The sequence below is a fragment of the Nothoprocta perdicaria genome, unplaced genomic scaffold, assembly GCF_003342845.1.
Source record: "Nothoprocta perdicaria isolate Ctin4 unplaced genomic scaffold, notPer1 scaffold_4, whole genome shotgun sequence".
In the NCBI taxonomy this organism is placed as follows: Eukaryota; Metazoa; Chordata; class Aves; order Tinamiformes; family Tinamidae; genus Nothoprocta; species Nothoprocta perdicaria.
The window spans coordinates 1,780,762-1,802,637 of NW_020455643.1; the positions used below are offsets into that span (position 1 = coordinate 1,780,762).

The window sequence follows — 21,876 nt, forward strand, 5'->3', positions numbered from 1 at the left end:
GGAAAGATTTTTTTGTGGATTAAAAACTCCAGAATAAGGTAGCAAAATAAAATTGGTTGTTTTGTTCTGAAAACATATAATGTTGCCATTTTTAAAGATATTTGTGAAATCAGAAGTGAAAAATTACATGGAAAAAAAATCCTGAAAAAAMAGATTTATCGTATTTGCCAACTATGCAAGTATTTTCCTTAGTACTTGAAAGAACTGCTCTCCTCTGAATACAAAGAATCAAAGTATTACTCTGCTCAATTCCATGCAAATAAAACTAAGAAAATTAAATAAAAAGCATGTCCAAACATTTATTTCTGTCACAGCACAAGCCCTGCAGCAACGGATAGCAAGTTTCAGCATAGCCTCAATATTACAAGACAACAGGAAACAGTGAATAAAAACTGTGAGGAGGTGGACTGGGTAATAATCCACTCCTGTCCGATCATTCTTTTCATTTTTGGTAGAACTTGCTGCTGTACTTTGGGAAATGGGAAAGAGAATGCCTAGTTCAGGATTCTTTTTCATCTAACAAACTTTATAGTCTCATTGACAGAAAAGAGACCCTTCAAGAAGGGGAAAGAAACTTCCTCCAAGAAACTTGATGATCTAGAGTGGGGCGATGTGCCTGGTGTACCCTAACATATCCGCATGGCACTTATAGGCAAGACATGGGACCTTAAGGAAATCCATCCCTTTCTTGAATAGATCTGGAGATTAGGCAGAATAACCTCAGGAACCTCAAAGGCACACTTCAAATCAAGGCAGCTAGAACTGCACCACAAAAAATCTAGAAGAGAAAACAGGAATCTTAGAAAGAGCACTTATTACAATCTACACAAACATTCGTACTTGACAGCTTAAGCATTTTAGAGAAGGAAAATAGAAACATATTCTCCTTTAGCCTCAGAAATGTGCCTCTTAAGAGATTCAAGTATACTTTAGTTTATAACTGTGAATTTGAACAGATGATTTAAAATTGAATAAATAGGCCAGGTTTAGTACCTCTATCATCTATAGTAAAATGAATCAAAAACAGTCTTCAGAAAATTATCACGGGGTAAAGTTTTCAAAGACACTTTTGACATTTTTCCATTTCTAAAAATGACTCAGGTGTTCTCCTTTGATGGGAGTCTTTGAAGGAGATTTAGACAGTTAAGTGATTGAACAAATATATCAAGTGTCCTAATGTCATCCAGTATCTTACCAGCTCTTCAAAGCCTTCAAATTTTGTCTCTGAACAAAAACTTGATTTTATTATACCAACTTGCTATCAGCTATCAAATCAGCACAATAAATTTTATCTGAGCTTTAAAACACTTAAGCTCCAAACAGAGATCTGGTGTCATTGCTCCCAAATATTCTAATTATTTAGGTATTTTGTTTTGGGAAGAGATTTGTTTTATGTTGTTTATAACTATGGAATGATGTAATTATCATGTATCTTTTTGGTGGGGGGTTGTTACTTTTCAGCCACAGTAAGTCAGTAGGAGACAATTCATAGAAACATACAACATATATTAAGTAAATCTGGCACTAACTGTTTTCCCGCTGGTAGCAATTTGTGTTGAAAATGACATAAATTCTGACACCAGCTGCAAAGAAATTCAAAATAAACTAATTTTTGTCCTGTTCTAAGGCTGATTTAACAGTCAGAAGATTTTTATATTTAAACCAAATGTTTAAATTTTTTATGATGGCTAACTACTTAACCACAATTTCCAGGGCTTAACAGCAGGAGCTGAGTTAACTCATTTCCTTCTGCACTTGGCAAGAACTTGGTTGGGAACGGACAGCCAATATATTGCATTGCTGTGGAAAGAAAAAAAAAAATCTGCAGAAAAACTGAATTGCATTGATGATAAGCACTTATTTCRGAAAAAAAATACTTCGCAAAAAAAAAGCAGAAAAAGTGGGCTGAGGGTAGATCTGAAGAAGGAACATGTGGAAAAAAAGCACCTTGTAGCTTACCGCTCATCTCRGTGCTCTGCTCGCAGATGTTAATCTCAACGAATCAATCCAATCTGTGTAACACAAAGAGCTAAGGCTGGGGGCAAGTGAGGGAGCAGTCACTCACACTTTCAACCATAGCACATTCTTTGCTAATTATACCAGGACGTCTGTATGAGAGATGTTCCACAGTAACAAAAAACATTAATTCAGACAATTTTATGCCTCTCAGCACAAAAATAGGAGTTGTGTCTTAAAGTCCCACTTCACAATAATTAATGTGTAATTAAAGGACGTACAATGCAAGTGGTGTGATTTTGCTTTCAGTAACTAAAAAGGCAACCTATGTTCCAATTATTGATGGATGAGCTAAAGAAATGGTGCTGCAGGAATAATCTTGATAGTAATGAGAAAGGCACACTTGCAGTCTCCTTCATTTTCTTCTTTGCATTGCCATGGCCAATCCCTCTGACCGAGCAGGGGATGAAGAGGGTTAGAGGGCTTCACTCCAAATAATCAAGTTCTACAGCATATCATAAAAGTTGTGCTATTAAAGTTGCTCTTTCTTTGACTCTTTGCACATCCTACCCTTTACAGCTTGGCGGCTTGGTGCAAAGGAGGAGGGATACTTTGAGCACAGTCCTGCTGCCACGCATGCATCACAGAACACGCTGATTCAATCCTGTTTTAGGCACACTCATGTGGGTTACACCAAGATATAACAAAGGAAGCTGTGATAAAATATTACCTCATTCCCATATATCAATGCACAGCATCACCTGGAAGCCCAAAGGATTGCAAATAGAGCAATTTAATTTTATAGCTTTCTGTTAAGGAGAGACAAAGGGAAGAATATAATTTAAGGATGAAAAAGCAAGATAAGACTCAAAGAACAAAGCAGTCTTACCAGCAACAGTACTGCTGGGGCTGAATGCAAGGGAGGCTGCTGGGGCAAACTAACTATTCCATGCATCAGCATGCTGGAAGGACATGGGGCCGGAATACTCTATAGAAGTACTGAAAAGGCTAAAAAAGGAAAGAAATCTATATCCATGTTTTTGTAGTGAAGAAAAATCCGAAGATAGAACAGGCAATGTGGACCATTATTCTGAGATAAGGGTCTGAAACTTTATTTCTAATACGAAGACAGGAATGAGTAAAAAGAGYGGTAGCAATGGTAATCCTTTCATTTCCTAAGAAAATAACAAAAGTGCAAAATTAGCTCAAACATAACATACTTTTTTAAACAATATCAACAAAAAATCTGCAGAATCCTATCGTGAAGCCAAGTATGTCAGCAACTTACAGAATATTCTGTAGGAATCTGATCCTACAAATTAAAAGTTTAAAGGCTTTTGAACCTCATAGGATCTTATCTTAATGCACAAATGCAGTTATTTCATGGGGACACAATTATTCCCTCACACCATATGAGAATCTCTGAGAAATCAATCGAAATTCAGCTTGTACACACTGGAAGGAGYACAATTCTAGCACACTGGAAGGAGGCTCTTGCCTTATAAGCTTCATCAAACTAAGTATGAGACCTCAAAATAAGTACAGTTAAACACAAGAAACTTAAAACACATGAATTGAGAAACACTGTAGAGTGTGTTGTGTTGTTCAATTGTTTTGTAAAAAAAAAAAAAAAAAATTATCTTTTTTACCTTGTAAGCATGAAAAACACACTGCATCTGAATATGAACTTCCTTAAGAGAACTGAAATACATTTTACCTTTACTCCTGTGGTTAAAATGCCTTCAACAGGTTGAAAGAATTTAGATAATTTGTTTTAGAAAGAGATAAGGGTCTGACATTTAACCCAACCCCAGGTGCATGTGGTTTCTAAAAAACGTCAAAAGGTCACATGATTTTAATGTATCAAGTCTGAAAAACAAATCTAGCTTGATATTTTCACTGAAATAGTATATAAATGTTAGAAATTATGATTATAAAAATTTGCACATTTTAAATAGCAAAGGTGTATAAACTGTATTTGTAGCTTGCAGTGCTACTCTTTAAAATAATGTGAATTTAAATTGACTTAAATAACAATAACTGGAATGTTCTGGTGTGCATAAAACTGTAGTTACAAAGCTAAGAGTAAGGTTAGGTCTCACTTCAGTAGGAAGTGGCTCAAGTCAATTGTTAAACCTGGGCTCTTAAGAGCTTTAAAGGACAGAGGAAGTTAACCTATAAACGCTTTTTCTCATCTTTCACACATTTAGGCAATGCTTTTATATTTGTTTTTGCCAGTTTCACCTTAAGAATCAGTGGGTTTGCATTAAAAATGAATGAATTATTTTCAATTCTTTGATTCTTTAGGCTCAGCAGAAGCTTTAGGATTCTTTAGGAACTGAAGCAGTTGCGTGAAAATACTGCAAGAATACTTTCATTTTAGAATATGTGCTTTTCTTGATAATACTAATCTTATTAAAAAACTAAAAGGTTTCCAATACATTTATAACACTAAAAACCCTCTTACGGGAGGGATCAATTTTAACAATTTCAGCCAAAAAGTAAACATTTCAAAACCTGTAACAGAAAAACTGAAAGCTGTAGCAAAATTTATTTTGTGTTCATCACAAATGCTACTTCAATTGTTACCTCAACTCAAACAGTTCACTTATTGCTGTAACAATGGTAAGCACCAAAAAAAAGATAAATATTTTATCAATTTCCTTAAATTTTGCTAACACAACCTGAGCCAAAATAAAGTAAAAACAGCAGTGGAAAGAAAAAAAATACTATGGGTTGTAGTTAGCACATCTGCATGAAAAGAATATGATTATGCTTTATCCTTGAAAAAAAGAAATCATTTGATAAGAAATTCTTAATAGATATGGTAATTTAGAAGCAGACTAAACAGACCATCAGCTGTTTTTCACTTGAGAAGCTCCTCCTTTGAAAACACTGACTAAAAATGCTGACTGAGTAAAGGAAATAAGTGTTATTGTAGTAAGACATAGAGTTACATGATAAATACTATATCTTAAATATAACAGCTGTAGTTTTTCTCTAATGGTAACAGCGATTAAATCAAAAATAATAATAGTCAATATTAGACAAGAATGGAATATCACTTCTGAGAGTGCATAATGATCTCTGGCAGGTCCACAGGAACACACTGGAAGCAGTRAAGGTACTAGAAGGCATTTAGTTTTATTCTTCTAATGATTTTACAATCTAATAATAMGTTTTTTTCCCAGACAAGCATTCTTATTTAAAAAGAGGCATTTTCAGTGTGGTTTTGTTGTGAGAAACCCCAGAAGAAAATGCACCCAAGGCCATATTTTCGCTGCTGTTGCTGGTATGAGAGAATATGGACAAACCAGCAAGTGTTACTGGGACATCATGAGAGAACACAGACAAAAGGAGCAAACGCCGGTTGAAGATGAAGATAAGGACCAGCGTATCTTCGAGGAACTGGCTGARACAGGGCAGTAGGACCAAAACAGGGTCTACTGAGCCAAAATGAAGCCATATGTGGAAGCGGCTTCCTGGAAGACGACCACCAAGGGGTCTCAACAGGACCACCAGAGACCAGCAAAGGGACAGACGGCACATGTGTGTGAGGGTGGAGTATATTGTAATTAGTTCCAGGAAATGGAATGAATACATATGATCATTTCCTTGAATTTAATGCATATGTAGATAATAGAGAAATAGATATAGATAATAGAGATAGATAGAAATAGATAATAGAGAAATAAAAAGTTTTAGCAACCAGCCCCTTGGGCATGCACCATCGGTGGAGCCATCCCCCGTGCATCCAGTGCTGCAATAAAGTGAACGCCGGTTTCTTAACACTACATTGGTGTTAAGAGGTTTATTCCTGGTTTTTGGTGAATTTCAACAATTTCGGTGAATTTCAATTTCGGTGAGTTTCAACAGTTTAACGAGAACACAGCAGTTTAACAAAACCTATGGACAAACTTCTACCTGCCAACACAAACATCCAGTTTCGACTGAATTCAACTATAGTTTTCTTTAAGTGAGCCGATCTAGGCCTTAAATTCCTTAACTAAACCATTCCATTATTTCAATAGTCAATAGCTCATTATTTCAATATGTTTTATACCAAAAATAAAAACTGCTCCGAAACTTAAGAAACTTAGCTTACCTTGCTGAGCTAAAGTGGATCTTAGCATACCRCTTTTAGACCAGATTTTCACTTGACCATCTTCACCAACTGTAAGTAGAAATTTATAGAAATCATCAATTATAAGCAATAAAAGATCTACTAATTATAGTAATTATAAATGTAGGGTGTTTTTTTTAGGAAATATTTAAAGTTAAAATATATTTATTTAAAACACCAGGTCATTCTACTGGTAAATACTGTTTAGTATCCTTCCTAACAAGGAAAAAGATAATATTTTAAGGAAAAAATATTTAAGACTGTATCACCAAACCTCTTCCTCTACTGAAACTCCCAATAGTCTGCTTACTCGAAGCTGCTCCTGAAGAGAGATCCATCACTGTTTATGTATCCCAAGCTTGCTATTTTCTAACCCAGCATTACTAGTTCATTTCATGTATTTATTTACAATTCAAAGGCCCAGGAGCCGATGAAATGAGTCTCTTTGGTATCCAAAGAGAACACATATTAAACTGGACATTTCACAGTTGATAACTGGTGAAAATGAAGATAAATGAAGGCTCCATTCAGAAAATTAGTATTTTATAATKTATTTCCATGTTACCAAGAAAATTGGTTAATTTATTAAAGATTAAGTTGTTATACACTATACAGGAAAGTTAGTTAAATGTACATAAGTAAGACACATCTCAACGTGCCAGCATATAGAAAAATACAGCTCTATATTTAAAGCTCCTAAATTCAGCTAATTGGTAAAAAAGTTCACCACTACTCTTAATATCATTTCCCTTTTGGGAGGTACTTTACTTACAAGATTCTAATGCAAATTTAGCTTTAAACCTTTAAAAAGCATAACCAAAACTATTTAGAAGATCCTATTCAAGCACATCTGACACTGCTAAAATAGAACTTCAAAGGGTATTTTAACTGATACACTGTTCTCAACGATTCCCTATTCCTCCAAGCACAGYTGCAGTGTAAGAGTAGTAGATCTTCTCACAGTACACAGTTTCGATATGGTGATGAATTCACATCTTCCCCATAAGGATCATGGAGTCTTTCCAAAAGAAGATTGAAAAAGCAATTTTGATTTTTTTTTTTTCCTTTGGAGACGTTCCTGAAGCAAATCTCTTTTTAAAAAGAACCCTCTGGGATTTAAGARGAACATGCCAGTTCCTTCAGGCAGCATTTTAGAGTCAGACTGAGTCTGGAGACAAGCAGATCCAAAATTATCTTCAGTACTTCTGGACTGACTTGGAATTTGTACAAAGAAATCAGCTGTGCTAGAACAACAGGAGGCTGCATAAAATCCTGACACCACCAGAAATCCCACTAAGGAGAAGTCTATCACAGGAAATGCAATTAGCTTCTCTTGAACATCGAGTTAGAGGTTTCTGACAGAAATGCCAAAAGCAACTAATTACCAGAAGATTTAGGACAAAAAGACACGTAGTGATACAGACGCTGGAAGATCCCTTTCCCAGCCTTGTTGGAGAACAGGATTAGTTAGCAGCTGGATTTGCACCAGCCAAATAATCAAGAAGCACTGGCACATCCAACGTGTTCCTGAGGCCTCAGTAAACTCCGGTGGCCAAAAAACTCCAGTGTCATGTGCCGGGATACTGAAGTACTGACTTAGCAACCACTTTTGTAACAGATGAGGGGGAAAAAAAGAATTCACTTAAATATGCTTCTTGAAGAAGTGTGCACTATCTATGGAAACGTTTTGATATTCAAAGCATTTATTTTCCAGTAAATAGAATAACCTTTAAGAAATAGGATTACTAAAAATRATAAATGTTTTTACTAGCTTTAATACAGATTAAAATAGTAATTAAAAATTAGAGAATATTCTTCTAAAACAGCTTTGATCAAGTATCACAAAATTAACCTCTTTCAGAAAAGATGATTATAAACTCATTTCTAACGGGAACATTAAAAAATGGAGTTACAAATTTTAATTAACTGTATTTGTATTGTGGATTTTGTGTTTCCATTCCCCCTATCTTACATGAAAATTTAAAGCTAGGTCAGTACATGAACACTTAACACACTCAGTTTACCCATTCAAAATGAATATACTTACAATACAAGACATGAAGTCTGGGTCTACACTTTTTAAATATATGTCAAGGATTTACTTTTAAGATTATTTTCTCTAAAATATTCTATTGCATTTAACCTCAGAAGTACTTCATTTCATAAATACTATTAAAGTAAGCTATGTTTCATAAATTGTGTTTAAGATTACATTTGTGTGCCCTTCCATTCTTTCAGTGCATAACATATGTCAACTTTGTATATTAAAAAAAAAAAATTAAAAAGCAGAAAGGTCTTATTTTGAAAGAGCTGTTCTGCTGTGTTAGTTTGCAAAGCCCTTGCTGTAAGTATGCATACCTGTTACCAGAGCTGTTCCTTCGTAATTCCATCTTGCTGCTAGCACGGCTCCACCGTGGGCCTCTACGCTCTTCTCTAGTCTTCCTGATTTTGAAATCAAGTGGAATTTCCCTAAACAAAAGCTCAGGTTAGAAAKAGTGTATTATTCACAACTATGGTAAGCCCAATCAATCAATCTCTTGCAGAARGACAGTACTTGTAACTCAGCTGCCATGCTGATCTTTATTTTGCCCATACATTTTACTTCCATCCCTCTAAGTGCTTGCACTTTTCCTGAGGACACAACTCCTCAGTGTTATTTCACTGTCTGGAAGGTAACGCACACAAGGTTTGATGCGCTGTACCTCACCTCAGAAAAGTCCTTGTGTTTTCTCTCATATGTTCTGAAAAACCCCTCACCACCAAAAGGAGAAGGCAAAAGGGAGCACAACCTGAGTGCCACCGAGCGCCTCGCTCCGAGGAAATGTTACTGTTTGCCTGATGGGGCTGTTGTGGAAATTCACAGAGACCAAAAACAGAGCTACTAATGAGTTCAACAGAAGCAGGAGGAAGTCTTTTTCTTTCCAAATGAGGGATGTTGCCTAAACCCAGGAAGATCAAATTTTAACTGGACCAAAGAGCAGACGAAGGAAACATGCAGCAGAACAACTGCCTGGCTTAGAATAGCTCGGTGATTCAAATTAACTACTTTAAAATTAAACTCTTTAAAAAATATTTGATCTAATCTGCAAGACAGTGAGATAATACAAGTAATTTTCAGAGTGACCAGAATCCTTGGAGATAAGCAGTACCCATGTACCTCACCCTGAGTGTGTGCAAATGCTCACCTGAGACAGGACGAGTTTTTCATTGAGAACATATTGCATAAGACCCTCTTGCCTGAGGATATGAATGAGCCTGGGCATACTGGGTTAAGCAGCAGTATCCCAGATCAGCAGCATATTGGAGAGAAGGAAGAGCATATTTTCACTTACCAAGGGAATTCTTAAGTGTTTGCAGTCCCTATGAGAGGATTTTTTTTTTAATCATAGCCCTTACAAACAAGCATGAAGGAGAACTGATTGCCACAGGTTAAGCTACCTTCTCTCTGTCTCCTATCAGGAGGAATTAGGCAGAATAGAGAAAGACATTGAGATACCTCAGCTGGACCTGAGCATCTTCATCAACCCAAACAACTTTTAAAAGCCACCAACTAATGCAAAGTTTAACGGCATTTGAACCATATAAAAATACTGTATCCAATAAGCTTACTTGAGAGAGAAGCAGAAACTAAAAACACCTTTATTTAAGAAACACACTATCTAAACTAGTATGCATGTGCAGGTGATAATAGAGTTAAATATGAGCTACACAGAAGGTAAAATGCAGTAGCCCTTCAAACCACAGGCATATTAACATCACAGTAGCCAAGATGGTAACGGTTAAGCATTAAGAAGCCTGAAACAACTTCTTTTGTCTTCTTCCCAGATTAAATTTGGCATATTTCAAAGAAAAGAAAAAGAAAACACAGCAACAACATTTGGTAGACTGGCTATCATTTAGTTAATTCTTAGATTTTTAAAGTTTTCAGTACCAGATCTTTTGAATTTTAGAATTTTAACACATTATTCCACTTTCTATTACACTTGTCTCAGTTTAATCTCAATGTATCTCGCACATACATTGTCTGACCTGGCATTACTGAATCCTCAATTACCTTCCTTCTATTAGCTTCTGTTTTGGATAGAGCAGTGCACCACTTTGCTGAACAAAAGAATATCACTGTTACAGCAGTCTGATTTGTAAAGTGGCCTTTATTTTCTTTCTTTTGAAGGACTAAAAGATATTTTTAGCTGTGCRTTTAAGAAAGTGCAAGAACTCAGAGGTTTGCAACTCCTGGTTTGTTGTACCTCCCTCACCTTCACTGTCTGCAGTAGATGGGTGCCCCATCCTATTCCTTAACTGGAAAACTTTTTGCATTTTTGATACGCAGTTTACACAGCTGCAACTGATTTCTGCATAATCTTTTTTAATTAAGGGTCATGTTGCTAGATGATACCAGATGGCCTTATTCCAAATGTCATCCTTAATTAGAGTCGTGGAATGAAGTTTTATAGAAACATTTATCATTAAGATGATGTGTGGAATATTCTCATGTTACCGGACAAAACCAAATTGTTTGCACAGAACAAAATTGTTAAAGACACATCAGACACACACTGTGAGATCTTCATAAAAGTCACTGTGAGGTCTTCATAAAAGTCATGACTTTTTTTTCAATCTCACACTCATTCATAATGACCCTAATGATAAAACCAGTAATTGAGTCTTAGAATAGCTACGTCACTCACATTAAATCCTACAGATGCAGGGTCTAAACACATAAGAAGAAAATCTAGAGATAAAAATCTACCTGGACCAGAAATCCGTTACATATCTGTTATATACTGTATAATGCAAATTCCAAGGTAGTTGATACATACCTAGCATCAGTATTGCCACCCTAGAGAGATTTTTTTGTTTTGTTCGTCTGTAGTCACAAAAATTTAAATTATTCTTTGAATACGCAATAGATTTTTCATAGTACAGGAAATCAACAATTGCCAATTAAAAATTAGTTTTGTTAGATATTCAGTAATCAAAAGATGTTTTTTTCTAGCATTATTCTCAAGATAGAACCAATAAGAGAATTCCTAGGAATTCTTCAGCTGATGCTATCTTCTGGACAAAATTGTCAAAATGGTCTTCTCTGGCTTTAAATTAATATTTTAAAAACATATATTTTTCTTTATCTGATCATCTGTCTTATTCAATGCTTGGTTTAAAAGAAGCTTGTTCATTCCTTAGCCAAGACATTTTCCATGGCAGACTTCTCAAACGCTTTTTCATCACAGAACTTTTCTAAGAATACATAATATTCGATGGCATTTTGTATATCTGAACTCTACTTTCTATTGCCCCAAGTGGAATCTGAGAGGCCTCAACCCTCCTGTACACAAACCCCTCAATGGGACACACAAAAGAATAAGTAAGTTAAAATGAAACCTGAAGTCCCATTACCAGGATCACAGCGGGAGATGTCACTGAGTACAGGGCAAAATCCTGCTATACCAGGAAACATTCAACAGATCTAACAATCTTTTGCATCCTTCCCCATTCTACAAGCTCCTACTTACATTCTTTCCCACTCTACAAGCTTCTACTTTATTCATGAGGCAGCTTCCAAATAGTGAAGTACAGTAAAGCCCAGCCTAGTAAGAAGAAGATTTTTTCATATAAGAGCAAGTTCCTCTCGGACACTATGTCAGAAGTCATCCAGAAAAACATGATCATGCATTTAAATATTTTCTTGATATACTTACGCCCAAATAGGGCCAAATCAAGTTTTCATAGATATCATCTTTATTTCTGTAATTCTGTATTTCTATATTCCTTTTCCTGTAATTCCTTTTTTTCTGTATTTCCTTTACTGTAGTAAAGGAATTTCTGTATTTCCTTTTATTTCTGTAATTCCTTTACTTTTTGAACACAATAATAGTGGTCAAATGATACGACTCATTAGATTCTGCATTTTCACACGTCATTCACACAGACAATTTGCTCCACAAGCAAAGTTTCAGTGGCTCACTCTATCTTGTTCTGTTCTTCAACTTAAACCTTGCCTTGCAGAGCCTTTAAAACTATAACTTATTGAGTTCTCATATACACTTAAGGGAAAATGTTACCTATACATTTGGAGAAGCCAGGAGTAAAGCAACTGTAACCTTACTTTAAACCTCAGACCTGCAAAATACTGGTCCTTTCTTTTTATTAAGTCCTGAAACCAGAAGCTGTTCTCAAGCTTAAAGTGACTCTCCAGTTCTGGAAGAATTTCAAGTGGGAGATTAGCAGCCTATTCAAATACAGAACATAAAACATGTATGTTTTGCTCATTAGCTTTCACAGACTCCTAAATGCTGACCTAATGTAAAACTAGCAATAACATAGAAAGTTGGGGGAAAAAAAGTTTATTTACTTATAAATTTGTGCTTGATAAGCACTTGAAAACTGAACATTTTATTTACTTTTGTAAAAAAAGGCAGCAACAACCTCAGTATGAATTAAAAGAACATATTCCACAAGAGAGATGCAACTCAGAAGAAAACCCGAGAGGATTAAATTTACATTTGCTCTAATTTCACAAACATCTGGAGTTCAACCAGGAATTAATGCAACCGTGGAAAGACATTATACTCAATTTCCATTGGGTTCAGCAAATTTCCAAGAATCCTTATCACAGAGATGAATTAGCTGTTGCAGGAAAATTGCAGGCTTGACCTATTATATAAGCAACAATTAAACAAAATTTTAACTTGAAAATGTTTTTAAAATAGTAATAAAGAAATAAAATTTGTTCATACACCTACAATGCAGTAATTCACTCAGAAGGGCATCAAAAAAAGAAATCTGTGCACGTCCCTTCTACTAATAACACTATCTTGCACTGGGAGACAAAAATCTCTGAAATTTTGCTATTAAATTTTATCTTAATTTATTCTTTCGTAAATTAGATTAGTACTTTTTTTTACTTCAATTTCACAATAACAGCAATGAATTATCATTTGCTGGTAAATACATCTTATGAGCAGTTTTTCATAAAATAAATGTTTATAGACTGAAGTCATCAATGCTGTGGGCTGCTCTCTTAGCATGAGTTACTATGCGGAACTACTCCACAAGAAAGGAAATAAAGTACTAACGGGAGCAAGGCAAAAAGTGAAAATCTCATTGCCATGAATTAATCATGGTAAAAAAATAACTCACTCCATAAATTACAGCAAACCTAACCAACTTTTGTTGCTGGACTCAGGTGTCCAAGAAGGGCTTCTGCCGAATCGTTTCCCTCACTTAGGGCATTCACAACAACTCTTCTCTGCATGAACCTTTTGCAATCCATGCTGCAAATCAGGTACTCATTAGTTTGACCTTTACCCATCACAGCAGCCCCTTCCCATGATAACTGCAGGGACTGAAGGGGCCCTCGTCTCTGGAGGTAGCTGAAACCCAACAAGAAGCCCTGAAGTTCCTTGTTTCCACCAGACAGGCCCCCTACGACACTGGCCCCAGATGCTGACATGTGGTACGTGACAGCCTAGTACCAAGGAGATGCTCTGAACAGTGGAAATTATCCAAACACAGGTCACCCAACTGAAGACCTGAGGACTGTGCCGTCCTGGGAGAAGGGGCAAGGCTGCAGGCTTTGAGCAGGCAAAACCTGCTCCAGCTACAGCACCATCAAAACGGGAAGCCCTAGCGACTTGTGAGAACTGGGCAATTCTCAGGGCCCACGCTCTTGAAAAAGAAACAAAAAAACAAAACCAACCAAACAAAAGCATTAGAAAAAAAAATCTAAAATAGCAAAATAAAAATACTGCTGAAAAAAAAACAGGCAGGGGTAACCAAATAAGTTAACACCACATGCAAGAAGCTATATTCAAAAAAACYGAAAGCTAACCAAGCTGATCTCCACAAGCCAGGCAATTCTGGGAGTTATCCAATCTAAAATGTATATGAATTCTCACAAAGACATAGCTATGTGATTGTTTATATTTTTCTTTTTTTTCATTCATTTAAAAAAAAAAATCATATGAAAAAGCATTTTTGCTGACCTTGCTYACACTACTACTCGTAGTGGAAATCATTAGACTCATTTGATGACAAATTTAGATTAAACAATGAAGGCTTCTCTAAAAAAGTCATGAGAAATTAAAGTACATGAAAACAAAGGTCTTCCCAAGAAAAACACAGGTCAACATTAAGACCTCATTTTAGGATCYGCTAGTTGCACACTATTAGAATCTACAGCAGAGCAATAAACATCAAGTGAAAAAGCCAGAATCCCTGCCCTTAAGCCTCTGCCCTTGAATCAGGTCACTTTGACAAATTTAACATCTAGCAATTAATAAATACTCTTACACAGGTATCCTAATGAATCCCAAACGAGATGCTGGGATCTGTTTTTACATRGTGCTATTCAAGAATCTTTATTCCCAAGGATGTTTTATGGCTCTTTTCCACTTAAGCCACTTTCAGAAGAGCATACTTCCTGCATACCTGCTAGGGATTATACTTCAGAACCAATCTCTTATCTACAGTTGCATCAGGCTTCACATGCAGATTGAATAAAGGTATTTCAGAGCGCACAGGTCCTATAACGTTCTTATTTGAGCACTCCATAWAAAAACAAAAAATAAACAAAAAAGATTTTCAGCCCCTCTCAACACATCTATGAACATAATTCATTTTCTTTACATATATTAGTGATATAAAAAAAAATGAGTAAAAATACAGTACAGTTTTAAGTCATCTTTTTCATTAAGGTAGTATATATTATTAAATATACTACCATATACTTATCCATTATATAGATATTGAAGAAATATCCATATATATTCCTTCAACTGTCAGAGTTCAACTGTCAAAGTATTATTCAAGCAGAATATATTAGTAACATTATTTTAAAAAAGGAAAGCTGACAGAATAAATTAATAAAAACCTGATAGGGTACAGTTGTCATGCACGTTACTACACATAATTCAGATATCTACAAATATTACAAATRAAAATACTTTGAGAAAGAAAAAGGAAAGGGAAATAAGGGATTTAGGGCATATATTTGATTACAGAAATCCCTGTATCCCATGTCTATCACTCTGGAAAAAAAAGGAAAAACTCATGCTCAAAGACAGAACTCTGGTCAGTTAACATCACTTATTGATTTTGGGGAGAAAGTCTGTGTTTAAATAACACAAAAGAAATAATATAAAACTATGTGTATGTACTATTATTAACTGATATGAATGAACCTTCCTTTTGAGTTTTCACTTTAAGAGCTCTGTGGATAGTGCATCATTAGCCCCAGCTGCCTAAAATCCACAGCAAAATTGAGCATGAGGTATTGCAAAAGTTATGATTCTACTTTGTCAAACTTTTTTCCTCATCTTCCCTTGCCATGTGCATCTAGGAAGTTATAGAGAGCCAATCTGCTAACACTGGCCAAAAGATGTCCTACTTTTGTTCCATAAGTTTAGTGCGTTTATTCCTTGGGAAGTACAGAATACCCTGAAGAAATCTTGGCCTCCGCAGCCTTTCTAATTTTTAAGTGCAACTGTTGCCAGTAGTTAGTGAAAAAGACAGAGTTTCATTCAAGGAAAGATTTTTTCCTACCTTTTTCAAATACATATTATATCTCTCCCTTTAAACAAAAAACCATGCTGGATGCATCAGCTCTAGTCTGCTAATGCCAGGTAACAAACCTTCTGTTCCCAATCAAGCTCACAGCGAAGCTAGCCAAAAAGTCTTCAGTAAGTTCCCCTCACCAAAGAAAACATATGAGAGCTACAAATTCAGTGTTCTAGCCAAAGCATGGGCAGGAGTTAGCTGGGAAACATCCATCAGTCCCATTAAAAACCCAGTAGGTCCCCATGAAGACCATCAATAAGTCATGGGCAGATGGCCACTATTCCCCTGATGGAAAGTCTCTTCAACAACTGCTTGTGATTCTTGCTGTTCTGCCTGAAAAAAAAAAAAATCCTGGTAGAGATTTACAGCAGCATCTTGCTTGCAGTTCAGTGCTGAGGAAGTCCCACCACCACCTGTGTAGAAATACAGCTTTGCCACCAATAGTTTAACCTCTGTCAAAAGACTATCAGCTAAGTTTAGAGTGTTTATACGTTATCCACTTCTTTGTGGCACATACTTGTCACTTCTCAGCAAGCTAGTTTAATTGACTAGCTTGAAGCTAAAAGCTGAAACCTTACACAGCATTTTCAACCGAAAGAAACAGGTATAAAAAGTTAGGATCTGGGTAAAGACTGTCCAACTTCATCGAGCAAATCACAGACCTCTTCCAATGCACTTGTATGCCAAGTTCCTGAATGTAGCACATGGAAATATCAGAAATCACTCATGAACTAACATGTGATTCTCCTCAGAAGGCTTTAGTCTGTGAATTATCAGACAGGCAGTCCCCAATTATACCAAGGTCTTGTTAATTCATAGAATTTTTATTTCAACATAATTTTATAAAAGGAAATTATGTAAAGGAACAGATTTTGGAGAGGATATAACCCAGGTTTCAAACCTACTATGAGCAGGAAGAAACACTCATTTGAACTATAGCTGCAACTTTGCAAGGTCTTAGTAAGAGAAATAAAAAACAGGGTCAAAGAAGAGTTTTTTTAATAGTTATTTTTCATATTCATTTCAAACAATCAAGAAGAAAAGCATCCAAGTCCCTTAATTAAAGAAGAAAAGGGATGAGGGAAGGACAGAGAAACATACACAGGAAGTTCCTGGTGGCATTGAATACTGTTAAGTTACAGTACTAAAGAAAGGAGATAACTCTGGAATTGTATGGAGTGCTTCATAAGACACATAATTGTTTGAACCTAGTGAAACTAGCTAGCTAACATTTCTTCACTGATTTGAGGATAAGTGCCTTTTATGTGCCTTCACATAACAGTTTAACTGTAAGTCGGACAAATTCGACGTCTAGTCTCTTTGAGGAGGGAAAAAAAATGAAGCAATCCATCAAACCTCTCTCCTATGAACCAGAATCCACAAACAGGAATACAGGAACTACTATATTAGACTATGCTRGTGTTAGTATGTTAGTACACTGGACAAGTTGCTGTATATTGAACAYGAGTGTGCCAATATGCTGGACATACAGTGTAGCCTTCTATTCCTCACACAGAACCAGAGGCTTCAGAAAGACATCCAGAGCTTCACAGAAGGCAGACATAAGATACTCCAGTCACATTTTGGTCACAATTAGCTGGAAATGGGATAAATTGCTTAACCATGATGTTTAATATCAATCTCACMAGCTTGGTCATCTTCAGTTTCAGTAACTTAAGGTGATTTGGTATCTGTATAGATATTAAAGCTACAAGCTTATGAACTAGAGAAATGTGAAATAAGAGCTACCAAACGCTAGAAATTGATCCTATGTAAAAAATGATMTCTCTGCTGGTAGAAGTATATTTGACAATGTTGTATCACAGAAAATCACAAGAATTATGTATGAATTTTACAACAGCTATTCACTTTACATGAGTGCAACTGGTCTACAGGTATTTGAACTTGCTTTATTGCAAATTATCTAATTGCAGATAATTTCTCAGGTATTGAGAGACATATCACAAAGTGGTTTGAACTGATAAGGACTTCTAATTGACTTACCATCAGAACTTGTAAGAACAAAGCTCTCTGCATGGGACTGCTTCTTTCCACCTATGCTTCTGGGAAACCAGTGAAGATCTATGGGATAAATATCATCCGGGAGTCTCACCACTTGAACAGTCTCACTAGTTAACAGGTTCCACTTCATAATGTGGTGATCATCACTGCAGGAATATAGCTCATCAGCTGTAGTCCATCCCACACAGCTAACTAATTCCTTATGTATAATTAAATTAAGGAAATCATGAAGCTTTGGTTATTAAAAATAAACTTATGAAAAAAACCATCCAGGCTGTACAAAACTGAAGGAACAGTATAGGAGAATTATTTTAAGAAGGCTATTAAGAAGTTTAAGGAAGATTATTTTACATAAAAAAAATCCTATATAAAAAAATGYGAGTCCTTACTTTCTTTGCTCTTTTGTGTCAAGAAGAGCTGGTAGAATTCTGAATGAAGTAGAAAAGTAGACTGAAACTATACCATGTAAAATTACCATTCTTATTGCAAGGCGTATTTATTGAAACATTGGGTTACACCTGCAAAGGGGTCTTGGTGCACAAGGCAATTGCAAACTGCCCAGCTGTCATTCAAATTGGCTTATGCTGGTTTATGTCAAGAGTTTATACCTGAGGTTGTGCTTAATATCTACTTTATTTAGATAAATTACGATCTTATTTATAGCATCTATGTGTGTGTCTTATTGCATGAACTAGATAAATCAATACTCCTGTTTACTACGTGAGAAAGCATTTAACTTATCATTATAAATAGGGGGAAAAAAAAGCACATGCAATTTACAAATATTTTACTGTAACATTTATGAGGTAAAGAAAACCTTTCTAACAAAATGGCTATGGAGATGTGACAAGCTGTCCTAAGCTTTATTCTGAGAGAAAGGATATGTTTTGGTTCTTTTAAAAGTGAAGTCTTCAGCCTCATTTTGGTTGTTCAGATGGAGCATTAAAAAAGATGGTTTAGGTATAACTGTATTAAAACAAAACAGACACATATATAAGTAGCTAAAATTAAAAAGGAAGATACCAATACCAAAATTAAAAGTTTTTAAATACATAATATTACATTAGTATCATGGCAAAATAATCATCAAAATTGACCCAAAACACTAGATGTGCTGAAGAACAAATAATGTAGAGCAGCATTTTGCTGAAACATTACACGCTGAACCACTAAACTTCTCCWATGCTCCCAGATGGTCATGAAGGCAGCTGGGAGAAACTTAGAATCACAATTTTTTTTCCAAAAGCTTTCATACCTGAATAAAGAATTGTAAGAAAATTCAGAGAAAAGAGCCATGCACTTAAAATAATCCTGTGTGACCAAATGATGACCTTACTCTTCCACGCACAATTACTTGGAAGTGTCCCTGATGTTTTACTGTGACATTGTAATTCCAAAAGATGCTCAGCTGGGTCCCACCCTCTCATTCTCTTCTCTTTGAAGAAGCTTTTGTGAGTCTGTGCCTGGCTAGGAGATAGACACTGATCCAGGTTAAAACCATTTTTTCTCTTTAGGATAGGAAGCAGCAAAAGCAAAATGAGAGAATGGGAGCAGGTAGGATACTCTGAAGAGAGCATCACGACACACAGTGTCATTTTCTGATCTTCTGGAATTTCTTCAGAATAAAAATGATTATGTGTTACTATGCAGAATTTAAGACACCTAAAACATGATTTCCTGGGCCCAAGGGATAAAAGATGCTGTTTTCAATCCTCCTTTCTCGTACCCTTATTTTAAAAATGTGTGGTGACATCAACGTTAAGGCATTTAAAAAGGGCTTAAGTTTATGCTGAACTTTAAAAGCGGCCCTTGAATTGTATTTTTGGTTTCTAGGTGGTGCTAATTGGGCTGTTCAGAACCTGCATTGCTGCTCCACATACACTATCACCAATTGGAAACATTGATCAGATATTCTGGTATTCACACCAGAAATTTCAAAAACAAAAATCTTCCACAAAAGTAACCTTAAGATTGTATATGGCAAAGAAAAAAGGCAGAGCAAAACAGTATTATATATGTCTTCTTCAGCTTAACACAGCTGAATACAAGCTCCAGCTTAACAAAATATTTCACATTTATCTGGATGCACAGACTTTACTTACCCACTTGTTTTCTGCACGTGTCATACATAAACCCACCTTTTCAGGGGCTCCTTGGGATATATTTTATTGCTTACTTTTCCTTCAGCCTTTGAGCAGGCACACTGCCACTGTCAGCTTCCAGTTTCCATTCCCACTACATAGACATCCAGACATTCCCACGCAAACTCTGTGTTCTTTTATTTCCAAAAACCAGAATTTCGTAACAGATATTTGAAAAACAGAGTATTCAGCAGGCTTTACGTGTACGTGAGGAAAAGAAAGGCTCACCCTTGTTTCAGGTATTAAACAGGCGGATTTGCATAGGGATGCAGGGGCACCCGTTGACACCAGCGGGTCGGTGGATGACTGCAGGGCAGCTTGGAGAGCAGTTCCCAGTCCAGGTGTTCGGGTGGCAACTGACTGACACTGTCCCATCAGCTGGAAGTCCTACTGAAAGCAACAACACAAGATGCCGTGATAAGGGGGAGGCCAAAAGCCGCTGCTCCCCCTCAAACGAGGCGTTTTGGCTCAGCTTCCCCTCAGCCGCAAACTCCATTTTGTCCCCTTTTTTTTTTTTTTTCCACTACAATCCCACGTATTTTCCCTCCTCGCGGAGAAGTTCTGGGTCAGGGGAGAGAGGAGCGCGAGCGAGGCGGGAGATTGAGCAAGGCTGCGCGAAGCGCACGGGGAAGCGGCGCTGCGGGAGGAGGACGAGGACGTAGATGGCGCTTCCTCGGGGGAGGACCCGTCCGGGCCGCTTCCCCGGGGCCATGCCGCGGCTCCCCCCCCCAGCAGAGAGGCGTTTCGGGAGCGTTTCGCGGGGGCCGCTGTTGCCTCAGCCGCTTCCCTGCCGCCCGCCGCGGCGCTGACTCAGCCCTGCCGCCCCCTCTCCCCCTTTACCTGTGGCGGCGGGAAGGAGGCAGCGACCGCCGCTGCCCGCAGAGCCCCAACGGCCGCCGCGGCGCAGCCCGCCCCGGTGCCCGKCCAAGCGGCGCCGTCTCTATAGCTACTTCCCGCGAGACTTCTTCCTCCTCCCCCGCTGCTTCTCCTCCTCCTCGTCCCACCGCCACCTCACGCGCCCTCGCCGAGCCAGGTGACACGACTCCATGGCGTCACCGCAACGCCCGCCAGTTCGCGCCGCTCCGGAAGCGGGCGCTGCTTTTTMTTTAATTATTTAACATTTTTTTTTTAAATTTTTTTAATATAAAAAATATATGCGGTGGCTGGTCCCCCATCACCTCTCCGCCGTCGCCGGGCAACCAAGCGCCGCCCCTTGACCTATTTCTATTAAACTAAAATAATAATAAAAAAACTTTCGCCCTGGACACACGCTTCACAGCCAAAAAAGAAACAAACACATAAAAAGACCAAAGTGGCCTCCCGAACAGAGCCTACTCCCTTCCCCCTCCAGCAAATGGGCTTATTTCGCTTTATTTTATTTATATAACCCCCATCCCCGCCCCGCCGGCGCACTAACGGAAAACAAGATGGCGCCTCCTTCGCCTCCTCCCCGCGTTCAAACCCGCGGGCGGGCGGCCGGCCCCCTCCCTTCCCAGCATGCCCCGCGCCTTTCTAACGAATTTCGGTTCGAGTTCGCCGTTTGGGCGCCATTTTCGAGTGTGGAAGCCGCCAAAGCCGCGGCGGGCGCCGGCATCTCCGCTGCCTCCGCCGCCGTCGCGCAGCCCGACCGCGGCCGGGCGCTGCCCGCCGCACTCGCAGGTACCGGCTGGGCTGTGGACGGGGGGCGGCTCGGCGGGGCGCCGCTTTTGGGGCAGAGCCGCCGGCAATTTGCCGGGGGGCAGGTGGAGCCGGGGCGGCGGCTTCGCGGAGAGGAGGCGGCGGCGGAGGGGAAAGAAGAAGCTTCTTTCGCCGTTAGCGGAGCCGCCGTCGGGCAGGTCTCTGCGGGGTGAATTTTCCCCGTGCGGAAGATGCTGCTGGGGGGCGAGTGGCGGGCTTTTTGTCCCGTGTTTTATTTTTCCCCCCCCGCCTTCTTGAGCGGGCAAAAAGGCGGCGGTGGCGGCAGCCGCTTGCCCCGGGTCGCTACTGAGGAGCACCCGCCGGTCCCCTTCCCTTCCCCCGCCGGCGGGGCGCAGCTCCCGGCCCCGCGGGTGTCGGCGGATACGTGCGAGCGGCGGC

The 21,876-nt window shown here is 38.2% G+C and overlaps 1 protein-coding gene across 3 annotated transcripts in view; it reads right to left on the minus strand.

The window, feature by feature from the left end:
* The window catches only part of IFT80 (intraflagellar transport 80), a 52,161-nt gene extending 31,145 nt beyond the window's left edge, over positions 1-21,016 (minus strand). Inside the window, exons 1-6 of one of the 3 annotated variants that reach the window (XM_026045257.1) lie at positions 20,641-20,696; positions 20,029-20,190; positions 18,544-18,625; positions 17,642-17,863; positions 8,438-8,548; positions 6,062-6,130 (exon numbers count right to left, since the gene is read on the minus strand). In XM_026045257.1, the coding sequence (XP_025901042.1) occupies positions 6,062-6,130; positions 8,438-8,548; positions 17,642-17,863; positions 18,544-18,580 (439 nt within the window). In that variant the 5' untranslated portion in view covers positions 18,581-18,625; positions 20,029-20,190; positions 20,641-20,696. Of the gene's footprint in view, positions 1-6,061; positions 6,131-8,437; positions 8,549-17,641; positions 17,864-18,543; positions 18,626-20,028; positions 20,191-20,640; positions 20,701-20,978 lie in introns of those variants that run through there. The other 2 variants (XM_026045259.1, XM_026045258.1) reach the window with 2 other exon arrangements.
* Between the last annotated feature and the right edge of the window lie 860 nt (positions 21,017-21,876).